General features: G+C 41.1%; 1 protein-coding gene across 10 annotated transcripts in view; it reads right to left on the reverse strand.

The window, feature by feature from the left end:
- The window catches only part of CNKSR2 (connector enhancer of kinase suppressor of Ras 2), a 361202-nt gene that overhangs the window by 117666 nt on the left and 226726 nt on the right, over window positions 1-16810 (reverse strand). For all 10 annotated transcript variants that reach the window (XR_016444124.1, XR_016444125.1, XM_090062378.1 and 7 more), the window contains 3 exons: window positions 15956-16167; window positions 5639-5728; window positions 3535-3749 (listed from right to left, as the gene is read on the reverse strand). Coding sequence is in view for 8 of the 10 variants with exons in the window: in XM_090062378.1 (XP_089918504.1) it covers window positions 3535-3749; window positions 5639-5728; window positions 15956-16167 (517 nt within the window). In the remaining 2 variants the exon portion in view is untranslated. The remainder of the gene's footprint in view (window positions 1-3534; window positions 3750-5638; window positions 5729-15955; window positions 16168-16810) is intronic.

Consider the following 16810-nt stretch of genomic DNA (forward strand, 5'->3'; position numbering starts at 1 on the left):
CAAGAATCCACAAGAAGATACAACCCAAACACCACCAAATTTTTGAGTGCCCGATGGTAGGAACTTTTTTATGATAACTAACTTCTTTGAATCAGATCACATATTTCAAGAGATATGTACAGAAGCCATGTAAGAAAGATGGAGATATGCATTAATGCAGGGAGAAGTCAAGCAGGGGAACAATGGTACTGCCTGCTTCTCTACTGGTAATGAGCAAGATAAAAAAGAGGCAGGAAAGCTCCTGGCCTCCTGGTATGGAACTGGGGTTCTGCGGCATTCAGCTGCACAGCAGAGGGTCTATAAGTCCTAAAGTTCCCAAATCCCAGGTTAGTCTATTTGGCATAGCCACCACAGAGCCATGGATCCCAGAAGCCTGGGTTCCAGAGTAGCCTGCAGGGTGAACTTTTCACTTTTAATTAACTGGCATCATCCTCTGATGAAATCCTGTTTTGCTGGAAAATGCCTGGTTAGTTCTAAAAGCAAGATGGTTAATGTAAGGACACATAGCTACAAAGAAAGAATGCAGGGAATACAACATGAGGTCTTGCAAAAGGGTAACTCTGACACTTAGGGACAATAACGGAGAATCTAGGGAACACGCATTCTTTAATGCAACCCGGTGACTAAAAGGGTTTATGTGATGTAAAAGGAGAAGCAGTGAGTAAAAATAAGGCGGTTCTGTTACAACTGTATTGGCACTACTACAACCTCTACTGTTTTAATTTCTGGTATTCATACTTCGAGAAAAATGTTAAAAAGCTAGAGAGGGGTCAGGGAGATTGACATATTTTGCTTATTGAAGAAAAAATGGAGAAGCAATTTGATAATATATTAACAATGACCCATTGTTACGATTTGACAAGGGTTATGATCCACAATCCCTTGAGAATTTTAAAATTAAAACATTATATATAAAATAAGAAATATTCAAACATTTTTAAATATTTTAAAATTCTCAGGGACGGTGAATCTATCACAATCTATCACAACTAGCTTTAAACATAATAGATAAGCTGTAGTTCAGTGACAGCCCTGGACTTGAAGCAAGAATTAATTCAGGAAATCCTACATCTGCATGGCCTTTGTTATGCAGTAGCTCAGGCTTAAAGATCAGAAGAGTCCCTTTCCATCTTAAATCTGTTGGGCCAACTCTTTCTAAACAACTGGTGGTCTACCAACCACAATTTGGGAATACCTGGCTCCTGTTTATTAGACTTAACCACTGGCATAGCATAATCTACATACACGTTTTTTCATGAAACTAAAAATCAAGAATTTTTGTTGTCAGCTTTTAAAATAGTGGGCACTTTCACACACAACTCTATGATGTAAAAAGAAGGCTAAGTATATTGTTTGACCAATGATAATATTACATGACTATGACGGAAGCAACAAGTTTCTTATTTGAAAAGGTTAACTAAGAAGCACAAGAGAACATATTGTAGTCATAAACAATAAGATCAAATCTATGAACTAAAAGTATTTTGTAAGTTTAAGTCTTCTAAAGGTATTTCTATTTTATTTTTATATCAACATTTTCTCTGTTGTACTTATAAACTATTAGTATAACTTTAGGAGAGTATTACATAATTCTAACACATGATTTTCATTTTCTTCAAAGTGTGGTTCTTACCTACAAAGTAACTTTGAAGTATCATGGGAGGACTACATGTTTGCCTCTTCTCTATTTCAGAAATTTCACAAACCAAGATGTAACTTTACTTTTGTAGAACACCCGGTAAATTATTTTGTGGTTCTTAAAGTAGGCCAGAGTATAAACAAACCTTACTGTGAAGTAATATTATGTTGCTCAAATTGTGTTCCTCCATCTGTAAGCTAACTCTTCAAGGAGATATGAAAATGTGTGTCCGTCCAGAACTCTGAATAAAGAACAAGCTTTGCATTCCCTTTTTTAAGGTCTCTATAATCTCTCTGAAGATTAATAGCCCCAGAAGCCTTACCTAGGGGCATATGGGATTGTCAGCCATGGCAGTAAACCTGGCCAGCAGCTGAAGTGTGGCTCCAGCTGGCCAGGCTCTGGTTTTGGACGGCACACACTGCTGCCACATACGCCACCCTACTTCTTTTTGGCATGGATTTTTTTGGCATCTTGAGTCCTGCCTTTCCTTTTAAAGCAGGCTGGAGCCAGCACAGTTCCTGGCCCCAGCCTCCCCTACCCCACTTGGGATAACCTGCCAGACATCAAAGCACATGTAGCACAGGTGGTCCCCGAGGACTTCAACAGCGGCACAAGGTGTGCTGTTGCTACTTGTCTCTAGGGAAACAAATGTCTGTGCTCATCTGGATGTGTTCTTGTGGTTTTTCTAAATTCTCTGTAATAGAATTGCTATATTATTCTACAGTCAAAAAATAAAGTGAAAACTAAGAGTTAGCATTTTCCAATGAGAGTTTTAAGTATAATAAAATTGAGAACCACTGCATTAGGAGAACAGGTCACCTGTTTCTTCCTAGTCTCCCTGGCCCTTTATCTGCTATGAACACATTTTATCACAGCAGAAACTAGGACCAGGCCACAATACCAGCTTTTATAACATGCTGACATACTAAATTATGGCCTCATTGCCAAAGTCAGAAAATAACTACAATTAGTTTGATTATTTTCCTGTAGAGCTTATTTATCCCCCCCCTTGGAGAATGTTGTAAGCCTAAGAAGCTTATTTTTGTCATGTGCCTCCTACACTGAATTCATAGTTCTTTTACTCACAAATAAAAAAGAAGTTATGAATACATTTATTTCCCTCCATTAAATGTACCCAAGTGATTAGGTAATAATTAGAAGTAATTCATTTCAAATTAATGTATCAAAGAAGAAAAGAACCCCATGGCACAGGACTAATTGCTGGTCGAGTTTCACTTTTCTTCATGGGTATATGTTTTTCTGGTCTGGCATCTTGTATCAGGCCTACACATGTAAGTATTTATTATGGGTAGGAAAGAAAGGGTTAAAAGGTACCAGTCTACAGCACTGTGCTACCTCCTCAGTAATTCTCCATTTTTTGAACTTGCCTAAAAATAACATATTTTATATTGAATTTTAATTTCAACGTCATCTCTGATTCAGGTAAATGCAGCTACAAACTTTGAGATCCTTATTCATTCACAGTGGAGAGGAAGTTTTTCTGCCACTTTTATCTCTCGTTTAAAGGTCGTATTATAGAAATGCACCTATAATGAGATCCAGCATGCACAATCACAGTGAAATGTATGATGGAATGGAAATAACTAGCCAATCAAATTGCTCCTCTTTTCTTGCCCTATGTGAAGGCTGGCACAAATGAAGATGCTACACTCCATTTCAAACATAACTCCCATTAGGAGAATCATACGAATTTAAACAAAACTGTTTATGTTCTTTTCCCATTTTGTGACAGACTGGGAGTCCATTTATAGTCAGAACAATGAAAAATGCAACAGTGTAAGATTGAAAAGGCCTCCATGGTAATATAAAAAGTAATAAGATAATTTCTCAACATCACTAGAGAACAATGAGTCTTGGTTGTTATTTTTACTCACATGGTACAGTGTAGTGTCTGGCCCAGGCGTGCCCATGACGTCTTGTCTTAATGAATCCATTTGCAAACTAGGTAGCAAGGAGTAATGGCTTGGACTGTTACTTTTATCCCCCTTCTTTTTGGACTTTTTCCCTGTATCCTTTTTGCTATTCCTCTGAAACATGTAGTCTTCTTGACCTATTTTCTCATTGCTCATGTAACGCAGTAATGAATTTTCTATTAAAAAAAAATGAAACACTATATTGTAAATCATAATATACATGGCAATCCTTTCTCTAAAAATGTATCACACTTTTCCATTACCACGCTTTGTGTTAATTAAACAAAATTCCACCCTATAAAACACAATGCAATACAAAAATTATTTATTCTGGGGGTTAGTACAGCATAGGTCATGGACAAGCACAACAGTTATACCATTATTAAATAATGCCCATATAAGCTATTCTAATATAACTGTTATATTTGGATGAACCTATACTACTCATGTAGTGTAAAATCAATGACATCTTATCTTGTTTTATTCAGGGTTAGAGTTATGATAATTTATCTCATTTATACGGCTAAAGGATCATCCAGATTTAACAGTTAACCTGGAACAGCTAATGTACACTTTTGAGTCCTGCCTTCCCTTTTAAAGCAAGTAATATTTATGTCCATCCACAGCCACAGTAACAGGTTTTTTGAGATGGAGAGAGTTCAACATTTTTGTCACTAACAGGGCTAGATTTAATGCACAGGCAAACTAGGGGTTCTGAGCTGCGGAAGAGCCTGGTCTTTCCCTCTGCGGTGATGGTGCGAATGGCTCCCTCTGCTTCCCCTCCTCTCTACTCCCTTTCCCTCCCCTCCTCCCTGCCTGCCTCCCCACTGTGGTGGCTGCTTCCTAGCTACATGCCCCGCTCCCTGCAGGCAGCAGTCCTGGGTGGAAAGGGAGGTCTTGACCAGCACAGGGCCCACTACAGGCTTAATCCAGCCCTGGTCACTAATCCAGAACAGTAGTCAACACGCACCCCCTCCCCCCCGCCCCCCTGCAAACACCCTCTGGTCTCTTCCTTTTAAATAAACAGAAAGCAGTTTATTATTATATCTGAAATACTGCTCTTGGAAGCAATGTTCTACACGAAACTAGATTAAAGATGGCTGAGAAAATTAACATTTTCCAAGTAACATGTATTTATTATTCATTTTTAGTCTCTTTCTTGTTTATACCACCTGTTGTCTTATAACACTATCTAGACTGAATTTTTATTAGTCCATCATTAAAATTATGATTAGAAATAGCTAAGCTTCAGAACACCAAACTGCCAATTGTGCACGTGCATCACAGTGACAGAATAGAACTAATATGTTACGGTACTGGTCTTTTGCTGGATTATTTGCAATTCAAAACAGGTATCACAATTCTACCTATTGTACCAGTGCTTTGCATACAGGCCAATGGGTGCCATTGTGATAAAACTGCTATTCAACAACAGTCACCTTTTCAATATGCAATGAGACTGCCTCACGTTCAATAAAGGGGTAACAAAGTGAAATTCTGTAGCTATACAGGAGATTGGAATAAAAGGCCCAATATTTTCATTCTGGCCTTAAAATTTATTAAATGGGTAAACACCAGAAAAGTGCCAATGAACCTCATGAGATTTTTGGGGAACTTTTCAACTCTGGACCATTTCTAGTTAGTCCTTTCAGAATGCTTGGCAACCAAAAAAAAAATCTATCAGGACAGGCAGATTTACAATTTAATTCTCACTTCGCTATGTATTACAACATAAGAACAAATTAACTTTTTTATATTATATTTAAGGGCCAATTTCAAAGGACAAAATATTCAAACAATCGGACGTCAATGTAATTAAGCATGATCAAGGTAAACTGGAAGGAAGTGTATAACCATGATTCTGTTTTTCCAGCTCTCCTGAACAACTTCTCCAGTTCCACTCAAGGAAACCCAAAGATGAGCAACATAAAGTACAAGTGATAAAAAAAAAAATGGGAATATCACTAGAATATGTTGACGGATCCACATTTTAAATGAGAAGTGATGTAAAAAGAACTCATTGTTATTTATAGTCTTGTACAAAATTAGTGTCCCAGTCACTTACCTCTCCTACTATCTCTCTTTATTTTATTGGGATCTTCATAGTCCCCTACCCAGTTATATTCCACTGGCATGGAAATAGGTCTTAGCTTGCCTAGAACAGAGAAGAAACTAGTGTCAAGATACCTTTAAACTAAAAAAAATATATTTCAAAGGAAGCTAACTATTAATATTTTAATTCTACAATGTAGACAAAAATCCAGAATATCCCATGTGCAAAAGATGAAAAAAGGGGTTCATTCAGTCCATTAATGTGGCCCAAGGGGAAATTAAGCATTCACAGAACTTTTTAAGTAGTTTTAGAAACAAACCGATCGCTCTAACAAAATCCTCTCTCAGAATTGTCTTTAGACTTGAGGTTGAGAGTGAGCATCTTTCACATGCATAAAGGCTATAGACAACTTCCACATCAACATCTGCTGATTATGCTGCACAGCACTCAAAGACATACAAAGAATTATTTTATGGCCTATGTGATATGAGTTGCTCATCTAAGACCAACTGATGTTAGACATATGTCCATATCACAAAAGCATCTCCACTAATGGCATCTTTGCAGTTGGACTTGATAGATACATCATAGCTGCATAAGAAAATGAGTTCAAACCTCTGGGTGTAGTCTCCAGACTCTGTATTTCACCCACCCAAAACACAGCCTATTAGTACTATGAAATTCACTTGTTTCAGCAGGAAAAAACTGTCAAATTATTATTCCTCAAATTTTAATGTGAAAGCCAAAAAATTAGTTTAAAATATTGTGAATTATCATTCTCCTCTAAAAGTTCCAAAACTACAGTGCAAAAGAAAACTTTTTTTTTCCAGCTTAACTATAGCCATACTAAATCTGTGGACTGTCAAGCAATGTTAAAGCTTGTATGTACTGCAAGCAGTTGCATGTTAAGCCTTAATACTGTTTCTTGCCTGCAAAACTCTGACTTGCTACTGGCAAGCTGGTGAGAAGGGACACATCTCAGAGCCAAGGCACTTGGACTCTATCCCTGCTCTAGGTTGTAGGGGCCTGGGAAGGGTGCATCCTGGCAGAGTCAACTCTAGGGGTGTGTGGGGCCAGAGGCATATCAGCCTGTACAGTGCCTCTGCAGGGCAGCAAGTGGCCAGAGTGGGGAGCAGTGGGGAGAGTGGGGGGGTGAGCAGCCAGAGCTTGAGGCCAGCAGTGTACAGCAGCCTCACAGAGTGGTGGTGCCCTCTCCACATACTGAAGGCACTATCTGCAGGGCCTGTATGGCACTGTCTGGGGCAGATGCCCTGGCGCTTAAAAGTGCAGGGCCCAGGGCAGATGCCTCAATTCACCCCTCCCTGCAAGGGACAGCTCTGCATCCTGGGATGCTGGGAGACTGCAAATTCCTTGTTTTATCTCTGTAGAACAGACTGAAGTTATCCTAATGCGAGTTGGTAGCACAGCCCTGAGTTTACTTTTGCCTGAAGTGGTGTAGTTTTAAGACATTCAAACGGTACTTAGAATGAATTTATGTACAGACACATGTTTTAAGTGCCCTTAGTATGGTCTAAAGGGTAACATGTAACTTCATTCTATATTCCATTCCAGTCACTGGTACCTCAAGTTACATTTAAGTGCCTTCCTGAATAGGTAGTCTTCCTTATATTTATATAGCTAAGAATTCTTAGGTTTACTTCTCTGGACCACATGGCCACACTGTTTCTTCTCTGCTGCTCTGTGCTATATTGAAAAACTTACTCTATAAATTAGTAGCACTTTTCACACCATCTGCAGAATTTCAATTACAGTAAAACAACAGCCCTCTCCTCCCCCCCAAAAAGGGGTGAGAGAACAAATGTTTTCTGTTTACTAAAATTTCATATTTGTTATAACTATATTCTAATTGAATGTTCCAAATGGGCTACTTTCCATGAAGGTAAATTTCACTTATCTTCTAGTGGTTCTGCTAGCTCCTCTTCATCAACTTACTTGGATCTTTTCAATCTCTTATCTATGTAATGACCATGCTTCAGGAGTGCATCATTTCAGATATAAACAGAAGCTTTCAGAGGCCAGTTAACAACAGTTATGTAATAGCTGTCAGTTAGTAATGGAAACTAGATAAAAGTCTAAAACTAGAAAGACAATCCGATACAGCCAAGAGTGTGCCATCAGCGCAGCACAGAACATGGGGACACTCTGTAATTAACTGCAATAAATGAAGCACATCCAATTTTAGTGGGGTAACTAAAGTTTATGTTATGTCTTAAATTAATACTTTATTGAACCATTTTATACCTCATGTAAGTGGTGACAGAAAATAAATAAAAACATTTTAAAATTAGAAGGAGGGCCGAGAATATTGTAGAACTCATGTACCCCGAGTTTTGGATCAAACAGAATCATTGTATGGCCTCATCAGAAAAGTTACAGCTAATAGCAAGACATTGCATTTAACCAAAACTGTGGCATCTGACTTGTACAAAAAAAAAAAAAAAAAGACCAAGAAATGTTTTTCAACAAAAATGTAGCCTAACCAATACAATGAGAAAAAGAGGTAATTTGAAAAACAATTCCCTTATTTTAGTTTTATTGATTACAAATTTTGGGTTTCTCTCAGCCTCTGATCACATCATGTCTATAAACGCACTATATGTTTTCATCCAAGGCAACATGGTAACCTACACTAGGGCTGTGTGAAGCTTCAGGTGCTGATTCAATTTGGAGGAGATTCAGTCCGATTCAGCATCCGAATCTCTGAATCAGAATCTAAATGGGAGACCAATAAAATAGTCTGAATAGATTCGGAAAAGTTTTGGAAAACTTTGGAGATTTGGGCAGTCCCCACTTGCCACCACAGGGAGCTGGACCTGGACTCCACGCTAGTACGTAGGGGGTGGAGGGGAAGGTTGGAGGAACAAGGAGGGACCATGGGGTGACCCCCACCAGGCCCATCCCCTGCCTGTTCCCCCAGGCCCCCTGACCCTCACCTGCTCTTCCAGCCCCATCAATGGCTGCCCCACCCAGCCCCACCCTGGTTTAATTCAGAGACTCGGCTGATTCAGCAGTGGCCGAATCTCTGAATCAGATTCGGCCAAATCAATTTGGGATAGTGATTCGAATCACCAAATCAAATAACTATCCCCTGAATTGGCTGAATCCGAATCTCAAGTGAATAATAGCTGCATCACACAGGCTTAACAGACATATTTTCCTCTTCCTTTTCCCCAGTCAGAAACACCAGAAAGACATGTGTAGATTATCTAAAGTCATATCAAGTTGTCTTGCTGTTATAATAGTTTTGTTCTAAGGCCCTCTCCAGATGTTACATTTATCATGTTATTATTGTGTTACTCATGCAATAAATTGTAACATGCCGTATGTTCAAGCAATTTATCATGCAAAAAAATGTGAGAACGAGCCACAAAGATATTACTTATTAAATGTGAAACATCTTTGTGACTAGTTTATATCATGCTTTAATTTGAACTCTTGGCATGTCAATTTAAAAAGTCCAAGGGGAGACCAGACTCAGAAGCTGCTGGGAAGTGATCTTTAAACTTGCTGGCATGCAGGGACTCCCCATTGGAAATGGGCTCTTCAAGTGCTATACTGCCTACAAGTCCCTTTAGCCTAAAGAACTGAAGACTGAGAAGGGACTTGACAGTGGCTTACCGCTATATCAGAAGAGTGCATCAGGAGCTTGGTGAACAACTGTTCACTAGGGCACCCCCAGGGAAGACCAGGATCAATGAATACAAACTCCTGGAAGGCTGCTTCAGGCTTAATACCAGGAAAAACTCCTTCATAGTCAGGGTGTCCAAACTGTGGAATAAACTCTCTCCAGAGGTGGTACAGTCACCTATCCTGGAGGTTTTCAAGAGCAGACTAGAGAGTCACCTTGCTGGGGTCACTTAGCCCCAGTTGTCTTCCTGCCTAGAGTGGGGGAGGGCGCCGGACCCAATGATCTTCAAGGCCCCTTCTAGCCCCTAACAATCTATGAATCTCTGAAAAGCCCAAGATCAGGGAGTTACTCCTCAATCCTGGACTCCACCCCCACCACTCCCTCCCACCAGTAGATACAGGATGGGACCTGAGCAATTTAATCCTAGACCTCAAAAACTGTACATCCTGCCATGCCAGACCTTGCCAGTTTTTTGGGAACTGGGATAAAATTCCTCAGGTCCCATCCCATAATTAAATTAACATCTAGAGAGGCTTAAGTTAGAACACTGAGGCAAAAAAGTGACATCTACAGTCTGCTGTTTTGGGACAGTATAAATTACTTAATCTATAGTAGAGGATGACATTTAGGTGCCTTAGACTAGTAAACTACAAAAATCTAATAATCCACATTGATTACTTATTTATCATACATGAAAAAGCCACAATCAACCTTTCTTCTGGTCATTGTACATGGAATATATCCAAGCACTACTTCATATTTTTATATTTTATATATTTTATCTTCATAAAAAAATATTTTTGAGATAGCAAAGGAGAATCAGAGAAAGAAATTTAAATCATTTAATTATCAAGCAAGATATATAATGCAAGACAAGGGAGATGATCTGCCACTCCATGTGGCAGGATTTGGGGGCTTAAACTGTAGGGAACAACATATACTTCACTTAAGAATTAATGGAAAAAACTGAGCATCAGTATATGTGGAGACCTAGGGTTTGGGGTTTTTTTAATTGATTTTGGGTTACCAGAAACTGTCGAGAGATTTTCAGTAAAAGAAAAAACTTGTGAAGAGCACATTTGGGTGACCACAAATATAACCCATTGATAACACCATTCTTTAAAACCAGGGCACTCATGGAATAAGTCTTACATAGCTGGGACTTTATTGGAATTTTCTTCCTTAAATAGAGCTAGCAAAAGGTGCTACAGAGGATTTTCATAGTATTATTACATAATCTGGATCATTTAGAAGTCTATGTCTGTAGATGCATGTTATTTTTAGCACAATTTTTCTAAAAATATTAAAAACACTAATGTTCACTCATCCCCAAGATGGAATGGAAATAGAGGGAACTAAAATCAGAGACAGCAGTGGTAGAGAGACCACATTTTGTCCAGTGTGGCACATGAAACACCCTTCCCTGCATTCAAGTCATCATTAAAATATTTGTGCCTTTTATCCACTCTTGGGGGGGGCAAAACATATTAATACAGAAGTCACAATCTGTATCTATAGCTATATGAAAAAACAAAAGTAAACACTATTACTTTAACATGTATTCAGAGAAGCAGAAGGAAAAACACACAAGTGGTTATATGCTGTTCTTGCTAAACAGTTTGTTTAGATCCTGATACCATATTTTCTCGCATTCTTGAGCGTGGAGAGCTATCTTTCCCTCCCAAAATCAGCCTCTGCCAGTGTGGGGTTGTATCTAAAGTGGGGAAGCTGATTTTTCTTTGCTTAAATAGAGGCAGGGTAGAATGAGCAAGGAGATATTGTTGGCAGACTCATGGCTCTCAAGATAGCTACCAATAGCTACCACTTCTCCCTGGGGCTGCAAAGAACAGGGATGGAGTTCAGTGCTCTCTCTCTCACGGTTATTGATGAGGCTGTAGGTTTTGGCTAAAGAGGCACTGAGCTAGCTGAGGGTGAGTGAGCTACTGCATTTAGTCTGTAGCATGCAGATGAGGCTTGCAATGTGGAAGCAATATTTTATTATTTAAACAACTATTTTATTATTTAAAGAACTTATATAAATAACTAGTTATAATAAGGAAGTTACAGTCTTAATACTGCCTTGCAAGGGTCTAGGGTCTATCTTTTTTGATGTCTGGCCATACCAGGAAGTTTCTGCTGCCTTACCCAGACTGTCTCCTGGGATGCCATGTTTCCTGAACACACTTCCTGGAAAGACTTCTCTATGTCACACTGTTAGCCATGTCACTTAAAAACATTTTTTCCTACTTTTTGCTTTATAAAAACCAAGGTGTATGTTTTAGTTGGGGGCATGCAGTATGCGAGAAAATAAGGTATTTCATGCTGCCCTCAGCCCTCTATGAAAATGGTTTCAGAAGGCTCCTTCTTTCACCTGTAACAGAAACAGTAAAAAGAGATTAGTGCTGTGTTGCAGAAGGAATTCTGAAAGCTCCTACACTTGCTCAGCTTGCAATATGCTGTAGTATGTGTCAGGGCATTTTTTTAAGTCTTCCTCAGATGCATTGGGCATTAGCTGCCGACTAGGCTGGGGATTTTGACTGGGGTGTGCCAGTGCTCCTGCTGGAACTTAAAAATGGAGGCTCCTCACTAGAGGGTCTTGCCTCTCTACTTAGGGTTAGACCAATTACCATATTTCTGGTCAGGAAGACATTTTACCCCATGGTCAAACTGGTATGGACTGCGGTGCTTCTTGTCTTTCTCTAGGTGGGGGTCTGTATCTCTCAAGTGTATATTAACAAACTTTTACAGAAGCAGGACATTGGCTGCCATGGTTCCCCTACTTTACTTGTGGCAGGTTAGGGTGTTATGTCTTGTGTTGTATCAGGGTTAATGTTAGGTTGACTAAGGGCCTTTGTAGACACCACAAAATTGGCCTTTAAAGAGGCTTAAATATCCTTTTGCACTGCTTTAATGGCATTGCTGTTTGCATGCTTGGCATCGTGTTCCACTTTAAATGACTTTAGTACCTCCAATGTATTTTAGTTTGCTACCTAACAAAGTGCAACACTGCACAGGGCGCTGGAAGCCAATGTGCTCGGGGCTTGGTGGGCCCAGCACAGTTCAGGAGCTGTGGGAACTGGCAGCAGCTCATGCAGGCAGGCTCCAGTGAAGACAAAAAGCAGTGAGCCTGATCTTTTTTTTTTTTCCTCCCTGGGGCCTGCCTGAGCTGTGTGGGGGCCCAGTGCTTCCCTCCCTGGCTACAGGGGGGCTGGTGCTTCCCACTGTGCCTGCGGCACCCCCAGGGACCACCCGGGCTAGGTGCCAGGGGGTGGGTGCTGCCCAGGGGGGCCCTCACACAGTTCAGGGATGGCTCAGCCTCCTGGCAGCTCGCTTTCCCCTCACCGCTGAAGAGGCAGGTAAGGACTGGGCCCCCACCCTAGTGTACACACCATGGGAGTTTAGTTCCATTTAATTCTCCCTAAACTGAAGTGGTGTTTTAAAAAGCCCATCATTTCAGTTTAGGGAGAACTAAACCGAATTAAGCTGCTTGTAGATGCCATGGGAGTTTAAGAGGTTAAATTATGGATTTGTGTAGGATGGTTTGGATAGGGATGATCCTGCCTTAGGCAGGGAGTTGGACTAGATGATCTATGAAGGTCCCTTCAAGCTCTTCTCTGATTTCTATGACCTACATGCACATGCATTCATTTAAACAAGCAATTACTCTTGTTTTTTTTAAAACTGAAATAAGGTATGGGATAAAACTGGCAGTATATGCCTTTTAGCCTCTGCCTTCACTTGTCCCAATTTTAAATGCACACTGTGTAAACAGATGCATCTTTATGAAAATGTATTCTTTAATATTCCATAAATGCATTACACAAAATCCTGAGAATATTTTAAACAGCTTAAATTCAGTTTGTATCTTCACTCTCAAAAGATTGCACCTCTTTGTTGTAATCAAGTGCTGAGCATCGTGTACTGAATCTGTGGTTTTTCATATATTAATTCTATTTTGTCTACTTCTCAAAGGGATATACTGCCAGGATTACTACAGTTATTCCAACATAGAGCCTATACTAAGTTTAATAATTAATATAGAATGGCAAATGGAATCACCAGTATTCAGTAACATGTTCAGTTAAAACCAGTGCAGTCAAAACATCTTGTTAAAGGCAATCTGATCTGCATACAGAACTGTTATACTCAATGCATTTCGATTCTTATTTATATTTATATGCCAAAATCTGCAGATACCCCTAAAACTTTGTTACATCCTTGCTTTACCACTGGACACTAAGAACAAAACAAAAGGATGGAATGGTGATATATGCTGTAAGAGGGGGATGCAAACTAGCCCATGTCTGGAATTGGCTCAAACTGCATAGTCACATTGCATTAGAGAGAACTCCATTGGTACAAGCCCTGAATGAAGGTAGACACGGCAGGGACACAGATTTGTTTTTGATATAAACAAAAAAGTATATGCTGTATATCCTGTAGGCTCCCTCTGTGGTTCCTTCCATTCCCTGGGTGTGGCTACATGTGCGACCGACTGCGCAGTTGTTACTGTACAGTCATTTCGTACTTAGGGATGTAGCTTTAGCAAGTACTAAATGATTGCACAGCAACTGCCATTACTGCATCGTCCTGGTGGCACACAGGTCATTTCCAACCCTACTGCATAGTAGCAATGAGTTACTGTGCACTGGTGTCATGGTTTGTGTCTGCCACTATGTTCCCATAGCAATGAACTACAACAATGTAGCATCTCATGTAGATGTGCCCCATGACAACTTAGTGGCAGTAATGATCATGATGATTCTCAACAAAAACATAAAGCAACTTTTCTATTCCCAACCTGCAAAACTTTTATCTCACTTACTATAGAATCTCCAATAGTTTGATAGCTCTAGCCTAGGAAATACAGCCCAGATATTCAAAGGAGCCTAAGTGTCTTAGGTGTTCAACTCCCACTGGAATCTGTATAAAAAAAGCTCAGCCTACATCCTATACAGCAGGGGTGGGTAAAATATGGCCTCTCCCCACCCCACCCCACCCCCACCTGGTGCCCTGCACTGCAGCTGCTTGCAGCCCGCGTGGGGCTGCCTGTGCCCACTCTGGACAGTCCCATGCAGGCTGTGAGTGCCTCCAGTGTGGGGCACGGGCTGTGGGAGGGGCCACTTCTTCCCCACACTAAGCTTTTCCCCAGGCTCCTTCCCTGCGTGGAGAAAAGCAGTCCCTGGTCCACCCCATGGCTGTGAGTGGCTGCAGCGCAGGGCGCCAGGCATGAGGTGGGGAGGGACTGCTTTCCCCACCCCACTGCACTCAGCACCACCTTGTAACCTAGCTCCACCACCAGGCTAGCAGTGGGGCAGGTTACAAGCTGGTGCTGGGAAAAGTGGCCCCTTGCCCACCCCATGGCTAGCATTCCACACTGCAGCAGCTCGCACTCTGTATGGGGCTGCTTGTGCCTGCTCCAGACAGCCCTTCGTGGGCTGTGAGTGGCTGCAGCAGGGAGTGTTGGTCATGGGGCTGGAGAGGGGCCATTTTTCCCCCACACTCAGCACCAGCTTCTTCCCTGCTCGCGAGCAGGGGGCCAGGGCTGAGGGCTGCTCCCCACCTGTACTGTGGGGCTGGGGGGTACTGGGTGTGAGTGGGCAGGGAGCCAGCAGGAGCACAGGGCCCGCACCAGTGTCTCGGGGCCAGCGCCAGTGGGGCCCAGAGCAGGTGGCAGGAGTGCAGGGTCCCAGCTGGCAGGGGCTCTATGGAACCAGGCCAGCTCCCCCCTCCCTGCTGGTGCAGCCCAACCTGGCTCCACAGACCCTCGACAGCCTGTGCCCCGCTTTGGGCCTCACTGGAGCTGGCCCTGGGACATTGGTCCCAAGACATTGGGATGTTGGTCCCAAGATGGTAACCAGGGGGGCGGGGCACCTGTCAGGGGGCAGGGTTACCCACGTGGCCCTCGACAGCCTACCAAAACTGGGTAAGCAGCCCTCCGTCCAAAATAATTGCTTGCCCCTGCTATACAGGGTAGTAACTCACAGAAGGCATTCATTTTGTAAAGGTTTATTTGCTAGGGCAGTACATGCAACTGCAAGACAAAGTGATCATTTCTGTTAAGGAAGCTATTAGAGCTCATGTAAATATTACCAAATCATGGCACAGACATTTTACTTTACTGGTATAAGTGATTAGAAACTGGTCTATATCCATAATAGAACAGAAGTTCTGCATGCACAGACTGTTTTAAAAATGACAGAATCCAGTCTAAGATTTGCACCCCCCCACCAAAAAATGAATATGTGTTCTGTTCATGCCTTGGGCTGCACCTAGACATAAAGAAGTAAACTGAGATTTTTTTTTCCCCCTGATGAAATAGAACCAAAAGATTATTACAATACATCCTTCGACAAGTTTTACACTGGTCATTGATAGTAATAAAATAAATCAGGAAGGTAAAACTGATAATATTAACTACTACTTTCTGTATAGAAACAGGACTTAGACATGTCATAACAATGAATATTGATCTGGAGTAATCACCCATTCATATTTTTGTGTGTACTAAAAAAGTTATACAGTAGATTTTTAATAAACAAATGCTTATTCTGAGATCCTCCTATAGAAACAGAAAATTCTTAGCTAAGCAAATTCATAAATGTGTATTCTTTATTTAAAAAGAAAATGTCAGCCACGAAACAAATGAAAACATTGAATGAGCCTTATTAATACCTTACCATATGTTGGAGTGCTCTCTCTCCTCCCAGGACCACTTGTTCTTCCTTTCTCATATTCATAGCAGTATAAGACTGCGTCTTCTTCAACCACATTGAAACGCTTTCGATATTCCTGGTCAAGAAATGAATTAGGAGATTCCGATCCTGTATGAACTGGCTTGCCCACTATGTGTCTGCCAACATCATCACATGGAAGATTTCCCTTTTCATCCCTTTAATAAACAAGAGATTTTGAATGTATTTTAATAGTAAATTTTAAGTGGGTGTCTTTTAGTGAGTACAAAACTGAAAATATTTACTATACCAAGAGCTTTGGTGGATGCAATAGCGTCTGAACTGTTAAATACATCTCTGTTTACTGATCTCAATTGCAGGCTGAATCTATTCTTTCCTAAATTCTGAAAAAGCCTGAGGATTTTCACCCTCTGGAAAAAATGGAAAGCTCATTCATCTTCCTGGTCTTTTGGGAATGGGGATAAATTATGAGGATTATGATGAACCATGAAGGACATTTATAGACATACTCTGGAAGGCACAGGGGGAGGGGCGGCAGGTGCTTTAACTAGAGTGGCTTTGAGAGCCACTCTAATTAAAGTGCCCAGTGTGTCACATGTATCAGTGTCCCTGCACTGAAAAATGGCAGCGGGGGAGCTTTAGATAAATGCTCCCACCAGCGTTTTTCAGTGTGGGGACGCTGATACATACGACGCTGGAGTCTGCTGGGGCACAGTAATTACCATGCTCCAGAAGACTTGATTAATTGAGACTGCTCCAACATGTTGTAATTATAGCACAACAGAGCAGCCTCTCTGCATGTATATAGGTGCCCTAAAAGGTGAGCTGGTATTTGAATAG

Source organism: Crocodylus siamensis, chromosome 1, assembly GCF_052110815.1.
Source record: "Crocodylus siamensis isolate JL-2025a chromosome 1, ASM5211081v1, whole genome shotgun sequence".
Lineage (NCBI taxonomy): Eukaryota > Metazoa > Chordata > Crocodylia > Crocodylidae > Crocodylus > Crocodylus siamensis.